The sequence below is a fragment of the Oncorhynchus gorbuscha genome, linkage group LG08 (genome assembly GCF_021184085.1).
Source record: "Oncorhynchus gorbuscha isolate QuinsamMale2020 ecotype Even-year linkage group LG08, OgorEven_v1.0, whole genome shotgun sequence".
Taxonomy (NCBI): Eukaryota; Metazoa; Chordata; class Actinopteri; order Salmoniformes; family Salmonidae; genus Oncorhynchus; species Oncorhynchus gorbuscha.
The window spans coordinates 61247572-61266538 of record NC_060180.1 but is presented as its reverse complement, the minus strand read 5'-3'; the positions used below and the strand labels follow the sequence as shown (position 1 = coordinate 61266538).

At 45.2% G+C, this 18967-nt stretch overlaps 1 protein-coding gene across 3 annotated transcripts in view; it reads left to right on the top strand.

Moving 5' to 3' along the window:
* Positions 1-18967, top strand: part of LOC124040955 (glypican-5-like) — a 336316-nt gene that overhangs the window by 142329 nt on the left and 175020 nt on the right. For all 3 annotated transcript variants that reach the window (XM_046358084.1, XM_046358083.1, XM_046358085.1), the window contains one exon: positions 1613-1735. In XM_046358084.1, the coding sequence (XP_046214040.1) occupies positions 1613-1735 (123 nt within the window). The remainder of the gene's footprint in view (positions 1-1612; positions 1736-18967) is intronic.

Here is an 18967-nt window from a genome sequence, read left to right as displayed (position 1 = left end):
TTCTAACTCGATCTCTGTTTCTATTTCTATCTATGTTTCTATCTCTATGTTTTCTATCTCTGTCTCTATGTGTTCTAACTCGATCTCTCTGTTTCTATCTCTATCTCCAATCAAATCAAATCAAATGTATTTATATAGCCCTTCGTACATCAGCTGATATCTCAAAGTGCTGTACAGAACCCCAGCCTAAAACCCCAAACAGCAACCAATACAGGTGTTGAAGCACGGTGGCTAGGAAAAACTCCCTAGAAAGGTCAAAACTCAGGAAGAAACCTAGAGAGGAACCAGGCTATGTGGGGTGGCCAGTCCTCTTCTGGCTGTGCCGGGTGGAGATTATAACAGAACATGGCCAAGATGTTCAAATGTTCATAAATGACGAGCATGGTCAAATAATAATAATCACAGGCAGAACAGTTGAAACTGGAGCAGCAGAACGGCCAGGTGGACTGGGGACAGCAAGGAGTCATCATGTCAGGTAGTCCTGAGGCATGGTCCTAGGGCTCAGTTCCTCCGAGAGAGAGAAAGAAAGAGAGAATTAGAGAGAGCATACATTAATTCACACAGGACACCGGCTAGGACAGGAGAAGTACTCCAGATATAACAAACTGACCCTAGCCCCCCAACACATAAACTACTGCAGCATAAATACTGGAGGCTGAGACAGGAGGGGTCAGGAGACACTGTCTCTATGTTTTCTATCTATCTCTATGTTTTTCTATCTCTCTTTTTCTAACTCTTTCTCTAACGCTCTGTCGGTCTCTCTCTCCGTCTCTCTCTCTTTCTCTCTTTCTCTTTCACTCTCTCTCTCTCTTTCTCACTCTATGACAGCTGATGTTTTCATCAGAATTGGATCAGGCTATGATATCTCGCAACAAATGTGTGTGTGTGTTTCTGTGTTTGTGTGTGTGTGTGTGTGTCTGTCAGTCTGGCAAGTGTCATGTGATTAATAATATGATTTAAACCTTCGTAAGTCCCTCGTAATTTGCCCACCCGCGGCCCACACCTAACTGGGGGCTCTGATAATGTCATCATGACAGCCAAGACTGATGGGGTCCTATCTCAACATATGACCTCACATGACCCCTGTTATTGGAGTTGGGTGGCAGAAAATGTGCCAGATCAGAATGATCCTAATGTTTGGCCAGGATGTCACGAAACACTACAGAATCTTTATTGTTTATTTATCGTTTATTGTTTATCAGTGATGTGTTTACATGTGTGTCTGTCTGGATATAATTCATATCGTTCCCTGTGGGTTATACACCTGTCATGTTATTAGTGAATGAGTAGCATGACTACATACCATTTGATCTGTTTAGTTTCTATATTTAGAACACAGTCAAGGTGTTTCACTGTTCTTATATCATCTCCAGCTGACAGACACACAGATGTACTGTTGGCAGTGTAGTTGTAGGTTAGCCTTAGCTGTTACACTATGGTGTGTTGAACATCAACACAGCTTCTATCTTTTAACATACCGTTTATCTGTCTGGGGCCTACCTCTCACCCCTCTTTCCCTCCTCTCTCCCGTCTTTGTCTCCATCTCTCTTCATTCTGTCGCCCTCCGTCCTCCCTGTTCTCTCCATCCTCTCTTTCCATCTCTCCATCCCAGGGAGTTTCTGAGCTACGTCCAGCGCTACAAGTTGTTCTTCGCGGTGCTGCCGGAGATGCTGTGTGAAGGAGAGACGGTGGTGGAGGACTTCGCCTGCTGGAGCGGAGACGACGTGGTGGAGAGGTAAGACTGGAGAAGAAGGAGAGCGGGATGGGGGGGTGAGGTGAAAAATAGAGGGAGGGTATGATGCTGTGTGAGGAAGAGATGGTGGTGGAGGACTCTCCGCACCTGCTGGAGTCAACGTGGTGGAGGGGTAAGACCAGGTTGAGGGAGGGTAAGCGTTGGGGAATGAGGGAGAGAAGGGATGGGGGGATTGAGGGAGAGTAGGGTGTGGAAGGGATGAGGGGATGAGGGAGAGAAGGGAGTGGAAGGGATGAGGGGATGAGGGAGAAGGGCAGTGGAAGGGATGAGGGGATGAGGGAGAGTAGAATGGATGAGGGGATGAGGGAGAGTGGAAGGGATGAGGGAGAGAAGGGAGTGGAAGGGATGAGGGGATGAGGCAGTGGAAGGGATGAGGGGATGAGGGAGAAGGGCAGTAGAAGGGATGAGGGGATGAGGGAGAGTGGAAGGATGAGGGGATGAGGGAGAGTGGAAGGGATGAGGGAGAGAAGGGAGTGGAAGGGATGAGGGAGAAGGGCAGTGGAAGGGACGAGGGGATGAGGGAGAGTGGAAGGGATGAGGGGATGAGGGAGAGTGGAAGGGGTGCGTAACTGGTGGGAGGGAAGTCAGACGCAGGAGAGCAGAACTAGGTAATAGCCGGAGCAGTTTAATTACAAATAACCAACATAGGTACAAAACCCGAAGCACACCAGTAAACATGTGCACAAGCACTTACAACAAACAATTCCACACAAAGACATGGGGGGGGAACAGAGGGTTAAATACACAACAATTAATGAGGGAAATGAAAACCAGGTGTGTAGGAAAACAAGACAAAACAAATGGAAAATGAAACATGGATTGACGATGGCTAGAAGACCGGTGACGCCGACTGCCGAACGCCGCCCGAACAAGGAGAGGAAGCGACTTCGGTGGAAGTCATGATATAGAGAAGGGAGTGGAAGGGATGAGGGGATGAGGTAGAGAGAGAGGAAGTGAAAAAGGGATGACCACTCACAGTTTTGCTGGGTTTCTACTTCATGGCTTTAGAAGCTGATATTCTCTGTCCTACTTATCTACTAGGAGAGTGTGTGTGTGTGTGTGTGTGTGTGTGTGTGTGTGTGTGTGTGTGTGTGTGTGTGTGTGTGTGTGTGTGTGTGTGTGTGTGTGTGTGTGTGTGTGTGTGTGTGTGTGTGTGTGTGTGTGTGTGTGTGTGTGTGTGTGTGTGTGTGTGAGAGAGATTGAGTGAGTGTGTGTGAGAGAGATTGAGTGAGTGTGTGTATGAGAGATTGAGTGAGTGTGTGTGTGAGAGATTGAGTGAGTGTGTGTGTGAGAGATTGAGTGAGTGTGTGTGTGAGAGATTGTGTGTGTTGGTGTAATAAGCCTGTGTGTGGTTTTATGAAGCTGTTGTTAATAAGCGAGGCAATGCGGAAGTCATAAGAACCTTCGTTCCTCGTTGGATGAAGGATAGCACTGGCTTGTTTTTTTATGGTGCTGATTTGGGGCGTGGCTCTGGATCCTCCTCACTGTATGTGGCTGTGTGGGATCCACTCATCACCTAGTCATAATGTGTGTGTGTGTTTGTGTGCGTCTGTGTGTGTGTGCGCATGTGTGGGTCTGTGTGTGTGTGTTTATATGTGTGTGTGTTCAGGCACCACAGAGTTTAGGCAGGTCACAGATTCATTCTGATCTGTAACTTATTCCCTCTCTGGAAGGGCTTCATAAGCGCTTCTAGAATGCTCTCTTCCCTCAGCAATTATGAGAACACTGGGGACTGCGGTGGCCCCGGCCTGGCTCCAGTTACCATAGCTACCCCAAATCTTGGCAGGACATTGTTTAGTTTGACTGTTAGAGGAGTGAAGAAAGAAATAAAAGATGGAGAGAAATCTTCAATTCCCAACAGAGTAATTGTTAAAGTAATTTAAAGTAATTGTAAGTAATTGTTAAAGTAATTGTAATTGTTTGTCAGATATTCTGGCCTTCGTTCATCACCCTGGATTATGCTTTATGTTACATTGAGGTTTACATATGTAATATACTGTACATGTCAGACACATGACAAGACGCCTATGACCAGTGACCTCATTTCTTTCCGGTACTGAGCAAATTTCAGGTCTGCTGAACGCAAAGGTTAACATTGTGAAAATGATGTGCAACTTCAAGCGTGTGTTTACTGTGAACACTGAGGCTGTACCCTCTTTAAGTTACAGTTTCAGACAGTGGTAAAGTAGGCTACCGTGGCTATTTGATCATAATGTATGGCTACCAGAGTGGCCTACCATCAAACACATTAGAGAAAATGTATCTCATAAAATGTTAACATGGAAATAGGTGTTCTATCATTCAGCCTACAGTAGCAGCCAATGTGTGGTGTTCAATATAGGCCTACATTCCATGAGACTTTTGGAAAAAAACATGCGGGGCTTGACATTAGCCGGTTTATCCACTTGTCCTTCAGACAAGGAGGTGACTGAACATGTTGTTGTGTTGTTTGATGCAAGAAACCACTTTACAAAATAAAATGCATTATTATTCCCATACCATTATTACAGAGAATCAGACCAATTATGCTGCCGTCTGCCTATTGGTGATGTAGCTTCAACCTGTTTTAAAATACAATACAAAAACAAACGTTATAACCGACTTGCTTTTCAAAGATGTCTAGAAGTGTACATGTATTGTGCTCTTGTAAGAAGCAACCACTCCCCCGCTGCTGACTACAAATGATCTATAACTGGGCTAATAACTCACTAACTAGTAAATAATATGAACAAATGTGCACAAGTGGCTACATGCAGCTCTCACTTTGATCTCAAAAAAAGAATCTACTTAGGACCGCTCATGCTGTAAACACAGTCCAGTTCAATGTTAATAGCACAAATCCATATATGGCAATGGTCTATTTGCATATAGGCCTACTACAGCACTGATTTGGCTATGCCATACCAGTCTGTGTAGAGTATGGGCTGAGTCGTGCGTCATTGCGTCAAAGTAATAGAATTGTACTCCGATGCGTTCTGCCTACAACAAAATCTCTTGCATTGTTAGTTTTGCATACTAAGTCTAGCAGAGTTAATTTTGTGTGTGTGTGTGTGTGTGTGTGTGTGTGTGTGTGTGTGTGTGTGTGTGTGTGTGTGTGTGTGTGTGTGTGTGTGTGTGTGTGTGTGTGTGTGTGTGTGTGTGTGTGTGTGTGTGTGTGTGTGTGTGTGTGTGTGTGTGTGTGTGTGTGTGAGAAAGAGAGAGAAACAGAAAGAGTCTTTGTGAGACTACAGATTTATCCGTTGGTTCAGTGAGCCACTATATTTATTGTGAAATGAAGAGTGCACTGTTATCCAACCACTGCACAGTCAGGAACCTCTCATATTGTTACTTACGTGCGTGTGTGTTTTTGTGTTAGTGTGTGTGTGTATGGGTCCATTTACAAGTGTGTGTTTGTGTGTGTGAGAGAGAGAGAGAGAGAGAGAGAGAGAGAGAGAGAGAGAGAGAGAGAGAGAGGAGAAAGGGCATGAAAGGGGGTTGTCCCAGGTAGCACTGTGCCCCCCTCTCGCTCCTGTGGTCCTGGTTGGAGTCGCTGTATGGAGGTAGGTGTGGGCAGGGGGCCTTGGCAGGATAAAGGCCCATTGTGGGGAGAGAAGAGTGGGGCACAGCACAGCCGTGGGGACCCCCAAAGCATGGAGGGTAGAAACAAAGATCCTCCTATGAGGTTGTATGGGAAAGACTGGAGCCCTGAGACCCTGTCGTCACTGTAAACCTGTTAACCTGTTAACCTGCACCCACTCTGCCTGGGAATGAGGAGAGGAGAGGAGAGGATGAGAGGCGATGGTAGAGGAGAGGAGAGGAGAGGATGAGAGGCGATGGTAGAGGAGAGGAGAGAAATGGAGGAGGGGAGAAGAGGAGACCATAGTTGAGAAAAGAGAAGAGGAGGGTGTTGCATGTGGGAATGTTACGGTGTCCCAGTAGTATAATTCTTGGTATGTGGTGTTACAGTGAAAAGGAGAGGAAAACAGAGGCTCTGTGGGTATGCTGGACCGCGCTTCCCAGAAAGCAGCTGGAAAATAACACACACTGTCTCATGTCACTCTAATTTCTCCATATGTTACGTAACAGCTGGACCACAGTATCTAAACACACCTGCACATACACACGCACACAGAAATACACACTACTACTTTAAACACACGTCTGTGTGCACACAAACACACACACGCAGCAGGAACACTTCAAAGTACATGAAAGGTATTGGGGATATCCAAGAAGCCAAGTAGCCAAGAAGCCAAGTAGCCAAGTTGCCAAGTTGCAAAGTAGCCAAGAAGCCAAGTAGCCAAGCTGCCAAGAGGCCAAGTAGGTAAGAATTCAAGTAGCCAAAAAACCAAGTAGCCAAGCGGTCAAAATGTTGATTGGAAAGCTTGTTATGGGAAGATATTGGAGATTTGTACACCTACACTACATTGTTTCTGCACTACATGCATGTCTGGTGTGTGTGTGTGTGTGCATGTGTGTGTACCAGCATGTCTGGCATGTGTGTGTGTGCATGTGTGTGTACCAGCATGTCTGGCGTGTGTGTGTGTGCATGTGTGTGTACTAGCATGTCTGGCGTGTGTGTGTGTGCATGTGTGTGTACCAGCATGTCTGGCGTGTGTGTGTGTGCATGTGTGTGTACCAGCATGTCTGGCGTGTGTGTGTGTGTGCATGTGTGTGTACCAGCATGTCTGGCGTGTGTGTGTGTGCATGTGTGTGTACCAGCATGTCTGGCGTGTGTGTGTGTGCATGTGTGTGTACCAGCATGTCTGGCGTGTGTGTGTGTGCATGTGTGTGTACCAGCATGTCTGGCGTGTGTGTGTGTGTGCATGTGTGTGTACCAGCATGTCTGGCGTGTGTGTGTGTGTGTGCATGTGTGTGTACCAGCATGTCTGGCGTGTGTGTGTGTGTGTGCATGTGTGTGTACCAGCATGTCTGGCGTGTGTGTGTGTGCATGTGTGTGTACCAGCATGGGTGGTGTGTGTTTGTGTGTGTCGGAAACAGTATAGACAGCTAGACGTGAGAGGTGTGATATCTCAGAGCTGATTCTTGAGCCAAGCATTCCTCTATGGATGAGAACAATATAGGTCTGTAGTGCTCCTGAGTGCCTCATATGACAATCCGTTTGTTTATCGTTCTGACATCTGGAATCCATTGTGGGGAGAGGCAAGAAGGGGAGGGCTGCACTCTGTACTGGGCAAAGGCCTAACCCCTATTCGTCTTATTCACTCTATCACTCTCCTGCTCCCTCTTTCTCTCTCTCTTTCTCTCACTCTCCCTCTTTCTCTCTCTCTTCCTCTCTCACACTCTCTCTCTCTTTTTATCTCTCTCGGGGATTGACGACTCTGGGATTGACAGTGAGATATATCAGGGGGGACCTCGCCAGAGTGTGAGTGGCTGATGCTTGCAATGTGGCAGTGGAGTTTTCTACATACCAGCACTCACCAGAAACCTGTTCTGAGACCAGCTGCCATGTCTGTCTATCCACACAGAGACACAGTCTGGCTGTCTGCAGTGTGTGATTTTTGGAGCTGCCTCATAGTGAAGTCTCTCCTCCCCCTTCATCTCTTTTTCCTCCACCTCTCACCTCCTTTTACCTCTCCCTCCCTCTCCCCATGTGTGGTTGTGTTACCTCACTACCTTAAGATGAATTCACTGTCAGTCACTCTGGATAAGAGAGTCTGCTAAATGATTAATGTACATGTAAATGTCGTATCTTCTCCACAGCTGGATCAGGAATAAGGAGTGTAATACTAATGGTAATCATTATGTTAGGACACCAGTCAGTCAGTAGAGAGCCCCACAAACATCCCTGTCTCAGACAAAAATCTAGGACATACACTCCCAACGCTCCACACTTCCTAGTTCTCACCCTTGCTAACCTCGCCCCTATCCCTCACCTTTAACCCTTGTGCCACCCCTCGTCCCAACCTTATCAACCTCGCACTAACCTAACAACACTTCCGCCTCTCCTCTCCCTCTCCCTCTCCTTCCATCCTCTCTCTCCCACTGTGACCTACACTGCTCACTGACAACACTCTCTCTGGGACCCCACTGTGGCCTACACTGCTCACTGACAACAGTAACTCTCTCTGGGACCACAATGTGACCTACACTGCTCACTGACAACACTCTCTCTGGGACCCCACTGTGGCCTACACTGCTCACTGACAACACTCTCTCTGGGACCCCACTGTGGCCTACACTGCTCACTGACAACACTCTCTCTCTGGGACCCCACTGTGACCTACACTGCTCACTGACAACACTCTCTCTCTGGGACCCCACTGTGACCTACACTGCTCACTGACAACACTCTCTCTCTGGGACCCCACTGTGACCTACACTGCTCACTGACAACACTCTCTCTGGGACCCCACTGTGACCTACACTGCTCACTGACAACACTCTCTCTCTGGGACCCCACTGTGACCTACACTGCTCACTGACAACACTCTCTCTGGGACCCCACTGTGACCTACACTGCTCACTGACAACACTCTCTCTGGGACCCCACTGTGACCTACACTGCTCACTGACAACACTCTCTCTGGGACCCCACTGTGGCCTACACTGCTCACTGACAACACTCTCTCTCTGGGACCCCACTGGGGCCTACACTGCTCACTGACAACACTCTCTCTCTGGGACCCCACTGTGACCTACACTGCTCACTGACAACACTCTCTCTCTGGGACCCCACTGTGGCCTACACTGCTCACTGACAACACTCTCTCTCTGGGACCACAATGTGGCCTACACTGCTCACTGACAACACTCTCTATTGGGACCCCACCAGGACTCAATCACCAACACTGTTTCTGGGACCCCACTCCCACTGCTCACTGACAACAGTTCCTGCTCTGGGACCACAATGTGCTGCTGCTCACTGACAACACTGTGAATATTGGAGTCACCAGGACTTTCCCTGTTTCTTCCCCTGCTGTTCCTTATTAAATGTCAACTCCCGTCCTGCTTCTGTTCTGACGCTGTTCCTGTCCTTTTGCCTTTCGCCTGTCAACTCCCCATACCTGCTTCTGTTCTGATGTTCCTGTCCTGTTGCCTGTTCGTTTCCTTATTAAATGTCAACTCCCCGTACCTGCTTCTGTTCTGACGCTGTTCCTGTCCTGTTGCCTGTTCGTTCCTTATTAAATGTCAACTCCCCGTACCTGCTTCTGTTCTGACGCTGTTCCTGTCCTGTTGCCTGTTCGTTCCTTATTAAATGTCAACTCCCGTACCTGCTTCTGTTCTGATGCTGTTCCTGTCCTGTTGCCTGTTCGTTCCTTATTAAATGTCAACTCCCCGTACCTGCTTCTGTTCTGATGCTGTTCCTGTCCTGTTGCCTGTTCGTTCCTTATTAAATGTCAACTCCCGTACCTGCTTCTGTTCTGAGGCTGTTCCTGTCCTGTTGCCTGTTCGTTCCTTATTAAATGTCAACTCCCCGTACCTGCTTCTGTTCTGACGCGGTTCCTGTCCTGTTGCCTGTTCGTTCCTTATTAAATGTCAACTCCCCGTACCTGCTTCTGTTCTGACGCGGTTCCTGTCCTGTTGCCTGTTCGTTCCATATTAAATGTCAACTCCCGTACCTGCTTCTCTTCTGACGCTGTTCCTGTCCTGTTGCCTGTTCGTTCCTTATTAAATGTCAACTCCCGTACCTGCTTCTCTTCTGACGCTGTTCCTGTCCTGTTGCCTGTTCGTTCCTTATTAAATGTCAACTCCCGTACCTGCTTCTCTTCTGACGCTGTTCCTGTCCTGTTGCCTGTTCGTTCCTTATTAAATGTCAACTCCCGTACCTGCTTCTCTTCTGACGCTGTTCCTGTCCTGTTGCCTGTTCGTTCCTTATTAAATGTCAACTCCCGTACCTGCTTCTCTTCTGACGCTGTTCCTGTCCTGTTGCCTGTTCGTTCCTTATTAAATGTCAACTCCCCGTACCTGCTTCTGTTCTGACGCTGTTCCTGTCCTGTTGCCTGTTCGTTCCTTATTAAATGTCAACTCCCCGTACCTGCTTCTGTTCTGACGCTGTTCCTGTCCTGTTGCCTGTTCGTTCCTTATTAAATGTCAACTCCCCGTACCTGCTTCTGTTCTGAGGCTGTTCCTGTCCTGTTGCCTGTTCGTTCCTTATTAAATGTCAACTCCCCGTACCTGCTTCTGTTCTGACGCGGTTCCTGTCCTGTTGCCTGTTCGTTCCATATTAAATGTCAACTCCCCGTACCTGCTTCTCTTCTGACGCTGTTCCTGTCCTGTTGCCTGTTCGTTCCTTATTAAATGTCAACTCCCGTACCTGCTTCTCTTCTGACGCTGTTCCTGTCCTGTTGCCTGTTCGTTCCTTATTAAATGTCAACTCCCCGTACCTGCTTCTCTTCTGACGCTGTTCCTGTCCTGTTGCCTGTTCGTTCCTTATTAAATGTCAACTCCCCGTACCTGCTTCTCTTCTGACGCTGTTCCTGTCCTGTTGCCTGTTCGTTCCTTATTAAATGTCAACTCCCCGTACCTGCTTCTCTTCTGACGCTGTTCCTGTCCTGTTGCCTGTTCGTTCCTTATTAAATGTCAACTCCCGTACCTGCTTCTGTTCTGACGCTGTTCCTGTCCTGTTGCCTGTTCGTTCCTTATTAAATGTCAACTCCCGTACCTGCTTCTCTTCTGACGCTGTTCCTGTCCTGTTGCCTGTTCGTTCCTTATTAAATGTCAACTCCCCGTACCTGCTTCTCTTCTGACGCTGTTCCTGTCCTGTTGCCTGTTCGTTCCTTATTAAATGTCAACTCCCCGTACCTGCTTCTGTTCTGATGCTGTTCCTGTCCTGTTGCCTGTTCGTTCCTTATTAAATGTCAACTCCCCGTACCTGCTTCTGTTCTGAGGCTGTTCCTGTCCTGTTGCCTGTTCGTTCCTTATTAAATGTCAACTCCCCGTACCTGCTTCTGTTCTGAGGCTGTTCCTGTCCTGTTGCCTGTTCATTCCTTATTAAATGTCAACTCCCCGTACCTGCTTCTGTTCTGACGCTGTTCCTGTCCTGTTGCCTGTTCGTTCCTTATTAAATGTCAACTCCCCGTACCTGCTTCTGTTCTGAGGCTGTTCCTGTCCTGTTGCATGTTCGTTCCTTATTAAATGTCAACTCCCCGTACCTGCTTCTGTTCTGAGGCTGTTCCTTATTAAATGTCAACTCCCCGTACCTGCTTCTGTTCTGAGGCTGTTCCTTATTAAATGTCAACTCCCCGTACCTGCTTCTGTTCTGAGGCTGTTCCTTATTAAATGTCAACTCCCCGTACCTGCTTCTGTTCTGAGGCTGTTCCTTATTAAATGTCAACTCCCCGTACCTGCTTCTCTTCTGTCGCTGTTCCTGTCCTGTTGCCTGTTCGTTCCATATTAAATGTCAACTCCCCGTACCTGCTTCTCTTCTGACGCTGTTCCTGTCCTGTTGCCTGTTCGTTCCTTATTAAATGTCAACTCCCCGTACCTGCTTCTCTTCTGACGCGGTTCCTGTCCTGTTGCCTGTTCGTTCCTTATTAAATGTCAACTCCCCGTACCTGCTTCTCTTCTGATGCTGTTCCTGTCCTGTTGCCTGTTCGTTCCTTATTAAATGTCAACTCCCCGTACCTGCTTCTCTTCTGATGCTGTTCCTGTCCTGTTGCCTGTTCGTTCCATATTAAATGTCAACTCCCCGTACCTGCTTCTCTTCTGACGCGGTTCCTGTCCTGTTGCCTGTTCGTTCCTTATTAAATGTCAACTCCCCGTACCTGCTTCTCTTCTGACGCGGTTCCTGTCCTGTTGCCTGTTCGTTCCTTATTAAATGTCAACTCCCCGTACCTGCTTCTGTTCTGACGCGGTTCCTGTCCTGTTGCCTGTTCGTTCCTTATTAAATGTCAAATCCCCGTACCTGCTTCTCTTCTGACGCGGTTCCTGTCCTGTTGCCTGTTCGTTCCATATTAAATGTCAACTCCCCGTACCTGCTTCTCTTCTACAGCGTCGTTCCTTACAATTGTGGTTAAACTCAAATATACTAATTGATTTAAAAAAAGGTATAATCTTTGTAAATTATATCATAAAAAGGAGTGGTGAAGTTATGTCACACATGAAGCTAACTAAATATATGGAAATGTCTACTCTACTCAAAATTACAACCAACTAATTGCAGCATTATCGCAAAAATGGAAGAGGCAAGTGGAACGGGGAGAAAGTAAGGAACTTGAATGTCGGCTCTGCATTAAAGACCTAAATTAGCTAAAGAAAATTTTGAGAAATTAAAAAGTATACCAGTTTCATTTAAGGACCAAAACATTGACAGCTGTGCCATATAGATTGCTAAATAGTTGAGAAGAGATTTTCGGGACCTTTTCCATGGCACATGGTTTATGAACTGGGACGCAAAACAACGCCGGATTCAAACTTTGAATTTTTCAATTGAAATTATAAAACAAAATTATTGCAACCAATAACATATTATATATATATATATGAGAGAGAGAGAGAGAGAGAGAGAGTGTCATGCAGGTGAATGAGGACCCAAAAGCGACTTGGCGAAAACAGAGTATTTAATCCAGAATAAACTTTACAAAACAAAAAGCATAATACTACTCGTAAAGACGAGAACAGACTGGAGACTTGATCGAGAACTGCAGGTTGCCTCGGGAAGGCACTTGAACCTAGCAGACTCAGACACCTGCTCACCACGCAGCATCTGAGGGAAACACGACACGACAGGGCAAAACATAGACACAGCACGGTGAATTATAGATGAGGATCCGACAGGGCAGGTACGGGAAACAAGGAGAGAAATAGGGACTCTAATCAGGGAAAAGGATCGGGAACAGGTGTGGGAAGACTAAATGATGATTAGGGGAATAGGAACAGCTGGGAGCAGGAACGGAACGATAGAGAGAAGAGAGAGCGAGAGAGTGAGAGAGGGAGGGGGAGAGAGAGGGATAGAAAGAGGGAAAGAACCTAATAAGACCAGCAGAGGGAAACGAATAGAATGGGAAGCACAGGGACAAGACATGATAATAAATGACAAAACATGACAGAGAGAGAGAGAGAGAGAGAGAGAGAGAGAGAGAGAGAGAGAGAGAGAGAGAGAGAGAGAGAGAGTTCCTGGTAATAAATGTACAAAACTTATATTTAGAAAAGTTATATATTTTCATCAAGGATCTCTCTGTACTTTGCTCCGTTCATCTTTGCCTTGACTCTGACTAGTCTCCCAGTCCCTGCATCTAAAAAACATGCCAGGATTCCTCCAGTCGTGATTGCTTGGCATTCAGGCCAAAGATGTCAATCTTGGTTTCATCAGACCAGAGAATCTTGTTTTGAGAGTCTTTAGATGCCTTTTGACAATCTCCAAGTGGGCTGTCATGTGGCTTTTACTGAGGAGTGACTTTGGTCTGGTCACTCTACCATAAAGGTGGTAGAGATCCAGAGATGGTTGTCCTTCTGGATGGTTCTCCCATCTCCACAGAGGAAATCTATATCTTTGTCAGAGTGACCATTGGGTCTTTGGTCACCTCCCTGACCAAGGCCCTTCTCCCCTGATTGCCCAGTTTGGCGGAGCGGCCAGCTCCAGGAAGAGTCTTGGTGGTTCCAAACTTCTTCCATTTAAGAATGATGGAGGCCACTGTGTTCTTGGGGACCGTCAATGCTGCAGACATGTTTTGGTACCCTTTCCCACCAGATCGATGCCTCGACAGAATCCTGTCTCAGAGCTCCACGGACAATTCCTTCGACCTCATGGCTTGGTTGTTCCACTGACATGCACTGTCAACTGTGGGACCTTATATAGACAGGTGTGTGGGCCTTTCCAAATCATGTCCAATCAATTGAATTTACCACAGGTGGACTCTAATAAAGTTGTAGAAACATCAAGGATGATCAATGGTGACATGATGCACCTGAGCCAAAGGGTCTGAATAGTTATGTAAATAATGTATTTATGTTTTTTATTTTTAATACATTTGTCACAAATGCTTCGCTTTGTTATTATGGGGCGTTGTGTGTAGATTGTTGAGGATTTATTTTTTAAATGTATTTTAAAATAAGGCTGTAATTTAACAAACTGTGGAAACAGTCAAAAGTGTGGACACACTTACTCACTTACCACGTTTTTTCTTTATTTTTACTATTTTCTACATTGTAGAATAATAGTGAAGACATCAACACTATGAAATGACACATGGTATCACATAGTAACCAAAAAAAAGAAAAGAGATTTGAGATTCTTCAAAGTACACACCCTTTGCCTTGATGACAGCTTTGCACACTTTTGGCATTCTCTTAACCAGCTTCTTGAGGTAGTTACCTGGAATGCATTTCAATTAACAGGTGTGCCTTGTTGAAAGTTCATTTGTGGAATTTCTTTGCTTCTTAATTAATGTGTTTGAGCCAATATATTGTGTTGTAACAAGGTAATGTCACAGTTTCTGTTTGATTTGATTGTTGTTTCCTTAGGTTACCGCTGTAGGGCACCCTTACCCTGTTTTCTGGTTTCCAGGTTACCCTGATTATTTCTTATTGGATTCACCTGTGTTTAATTACCTTCTCGTTCACCTGATTGTCTTTTAAGTTCCTCAGTTGGCCTGTATCCTTGCTTAGGTCTCATGTTTTATTTAGTGTGGTCGCCTTGTTTCTGTTTAGACTCAAAGTAAAAGTTCTGGATTAATCCTTACCTCTGCTTGCTGTGTTTCTCTGCACCTAGGTTTGAGTTCCTACTAGAATTATTGTAACAGGTAATGGTAGTATACAGAACATTTCCCTATTTGGTAAAAGACCAAGTCCATATTATGGCAAGAACAGCTCAAATAAGCAAAGAGAAATGACAGTCCATCATTACTTTAAGATATGAAGGTCAGTCAATAAGGAACATTTCAAGAACTTTGAAAGTTTCTTCAAGTGCAGTCGAAAAAACCATGAAGCGCTAAGATGAAACTGGCTCTCATGAGGACCGCCACAGGAACGGAAGACCCAGAGTTTCCTCTGCTGCAAAGGATACTTTCATTAGAGTTAACTGCACTTCAGATTGCAGTCAAAATAAATGCTTCACAGAGTTCAAGTAACAGACACATCTCAACATCAACTGTTCAGAGGAGACTGCATGAGTCAGGACTTCATGGTCGAATTGCTGCATAGAAACCACTACTAAATGACACCAATAAGAAGAAGAGACTTTCTTGGGCCAAGAAACATGAGCAATGGACATTAGAACGGTGGAAATCTGTCCTTTGGTCTGATGAGTCCAAGTTTGATATTTTTGGTTCCAACCACTGTGTCTTTGTGAAGCGCAAAGTAGGTGAACGGATGATCTCCGCATGTGTGGTTACAACTGTGAAGCATGGAGGAGGAGGTGTGATGGTGTGGTGGTGCTTTGCTGGTGACACTATTGGTGATTTATTTAGAATTTAAGGCACATTTAACCAGCATGGCTACCACAGAATTCTGCAGCGATACGCCATCCCATCTGGTTTGGGCTTAGTGGGACTATCATTTGTTTTTCAACAGGACAATGACCCAACACACCTCCAGGCTGTGTAAGGGCTATTTGACCAAGAAGGAAAGTGGAGTGCTGCATCAGATGACCTGGCCTCCACAATCACCCAACCTCAATCCATTCATCCCTTTACATTTGTGTGTATTAGGTAGTTGTTGGGGAATTGTTAGATTACTTGTTAGATATTACTGCACTGTCGGAACTAGAAGCACAAGCATTTTGCTACACTTGCATTAACATCTGCTAACCATGTGTATGTGATCAATAAAATTGGATTGGAATTGAGATATTTTGGGATATGTTGGACCACAGAGTGAAGGAAAAGCAGCAGATTTTAAGTACCTTGGCATCATACTTGATTCCAACCTCTCTTTTAAAAAGCATGTGAAAAAGGTCATTCAAATAACTAAATTCAACCTAGCTAATTTCCGATTTATACGAAATTGTTTAACTACAGAGGTAGCAAAACTGTACTTCAACTCTATGATACTCCCCCACTTAACATACTGCTTGACTAGTTGGGCCCAAGCTTGCTGTACAACATTAAAACCTATTCAGTCTGTCTACAAACAGGCTCCCAAAGTGCTTGATAGGAAGCCCAATAGCCATCATCATTGTCACATCCTTAGAAAGCATGAGCTCTTGAGTTGGGAAAATCTTGTGCAATACACCGACGCATGTCTTGTATTCAAGATCCTTAATGGCCTGGCTCCCCCTCCACTCAATATTTTTGTTAAACAGAAAACCCAGACATATGGCAGCAGATCCACAAGGTTTGCCATGAGAGACTGTATAGTTCCCCTAAGGAGTGACTGTATAGTTCCCCTAAGGAAAAGCACCTTTAGTAAATCTGCATTCTCTGTGAGAGCTTCCCATGTCTGGAATACACTGCCATCAGACACACATAACTGCACCACATATCACACTTTCACAAAATGCTTGAAGACATGGCTAAAGGTCAATCAGATTTGTGAACATGGTCCCTAGCTGTGTGTTGCCGCTTTCCATGTTGTCTGTTGTCTGTAGCTTGTGAGGTGTGGAAACACTTTGTTGCTTTTATGAATTTTGTCTTGCTGCTTTTTGTTCTATGTTGCTCTGTCTGTATGCTACGTCTTGCATGTCCTATGTTGCTCTGTCTGTATGCTATGTCTTGCTTGTCCTACGTTGCTATGTTTTGCTTGTTCTATGTTGCTATTGTCTATATTGTAATTGTTTTTAATAACCTGCCCAGGGACTGCGGTTGAAAATTAGCCGGCTGGCTAAAACCGGCACTTTTACTGAAACGTTGATTAATGTGCACTGTCTCTGTAAAAATAAATAAATAAATAATAATAATAATAATAATAATAGCCAACAAGTGCTAAGCATATGTGGGAACTCCTTCAAGACTGTCGGAAAATAATTCCAGGTGAAGCTGGTTGAGAGAATGCCAAGAGTGTGCAAAACTGTCATCAAGGCAAAGGATGGCTACTTTAAAGAATCTCAAATAAAAAATATAAATATACACTGTTTTGGTTACGACATGACTCCATATGTGTTATTTCATAGTTTAGATGTCTTCACTATTATTCTACAATGAAGAAAATAGTTTAAAACAAATAAAGAAAAACCCTTGAATGAGTAGGTGTGTCCAAACTATTGACTGGTACTGTATATATACAGTATTTACAAAAACACATATGGGGGATTGGAAATTATGTAGACAATTACATAAATGGAAGAGGCTAAAATCTACAGTATCTACAATATTAAAGCTGATCAATCCCCCCAAAAATAAAAAAATATAAATATTCAGCAAGCTTGTATAATGTCATGACTTGTAATCTCCCTATATATAACTCCCTATATATAAGTTGGATGTGCTCAGGAAATGCAATAAACGGTATTTAATGGACAATCAATTATATATTACTAGAATGGTTTACATTGGACTGACATGCATTGACAATGTTTCACAATGTTCTCATTGTGAAACAATGAGAACAAGGCTTAAAACTGGTGCGGACAAGGCTTAAAACTAGTGCGGACAAGGCTTAAAACTAGAGCGGAGTGGAGAGAGGGCGGGGAGGGAATAACAGAGGGAGGGAGTGAGAGATGGATGGATGGAGGGGTAAAGAGAGGAAGAGAGAGAGTCAGGGAGGGAAGGATAGGGGGGGAAGCTGTTGGGATGGGTAGAAAATAGATGAAGGGAGAGAGATGTAAGGAAGGAGAAGAAGGGATGGAGGAATGAGAGAGATGTATGGATGGAGGGAGAAATAGAGGGGTGGACGGAGGGAGGGGGGAATTTGTAACAGTAGCTATACTGGAGGGCTGGCTGTGTCTTTGTGTCTTTGTGGTTTAATTTCCTCTATGGAAGTTCTTTGAAAAGCCTCTCTTTGAGACCGCCGACTCCAAGCTGCCAGCATGCCCGGGGGGCCAGCCAATGCCATTGTGTGTGAGTGTGTGTGTGTGTACATGCGTGTGTGAGTCTGTGTGTGTGCATGGCATGCACACAAAGTGATTGTGTGTGTGTGCATGCGTGCGCATGTGATGTGTGTTTGACCGTGTTTGTGTGTGTCTGTATATGTGTGTGTGTGCGTGTGTGTGTGTGCATGTGTGTGTGTGTGTGTGTGTGTGTGTGTGTGTGTGTGTGTGTGTGTGTGTGTGTGTGTGTGTGTGTGTGTGTGTGTGTGTGCGTGCGTGCGTGCGTGCGTGCGTGCGTGTGTGTGTGCGTGCGTGTGTGTGTGTGTGTGCGTGTGTGCACGCATTTCACTCTTTGTGCTATCATCTTTGACTCCCGATACACATTTTGGCTACTGGAGACTGGAGTGGGGATAAACCCCCAAATATGGCCCTTTAATAATGCATCTGAATATGAATATGATGGGACACGAAAGGACAGAAGGAAACATTAAAACTGCATATGCTGTTAAAACACAACACAAATGTGCACGCATGCAAATCAAATCAATTTATTGGTCGCGTACAAATATTTTGCAGATGTTATCTCAGGTGTAGGGAAATGCTGGTGTTTCTAGCTACAACAGTGCAGTAATACCTAACAATGCAGTGCAGTAGTACAAAACAATACACTCAAATCCCCAAAATGTAAAGAAATATTAGAAGGAGCAATGTAAGAGTACATGGTGGTAGTCGGCTAGTAACAGTGACTGAAGTTAAGGACCGGCTGGCTAGTGGTAACTATTTAACAGCCTGATGACCTGGAGATAGAAGCTGTTTTCAGTGTCGTGGTCCTATATTCGATGCACACCTACTGTCTCCGCCTTTTTATATGGTAGTTGGTGAACCGTAGCTCGGGTGGCTGTTCACTGTTCCTAGCTCCTAAAGAAACAAACACACACACACACACACACACAAAGATGCTAGTCTGCACAGATGAAAGCCACTTAGCTTTGGATCAGTTTTTATCTTCTATCAAAACAATATATTGGAACTGAATATGCTCCAGTGAAATGAAGCGCTGGTTGTTATACTTTACAGTCCGGAGTGTTTGATCTCAATCTATTGTGTGTGTGTGTGTATGGATGTGTGTGTGTGTGTGTGTGTGTGTGGCTCACTAGCAAAGACAATGAAACAGGGATTGTAATGATTTACTCCTGAAGCAATAGGTGGTTTTGTGGGTGGGGGACAGACCTGGGTCAAATACATGTTAAATACTTTCAAATACTTGAGCTAGGTTGCCCGGTACAATGGAGCCACAGGAATGTCCCCAAAGTGCAAATTCCAAGCTAAATCAAGCGCATCTCAGAGACAAGTATTGTATTTATTACGTG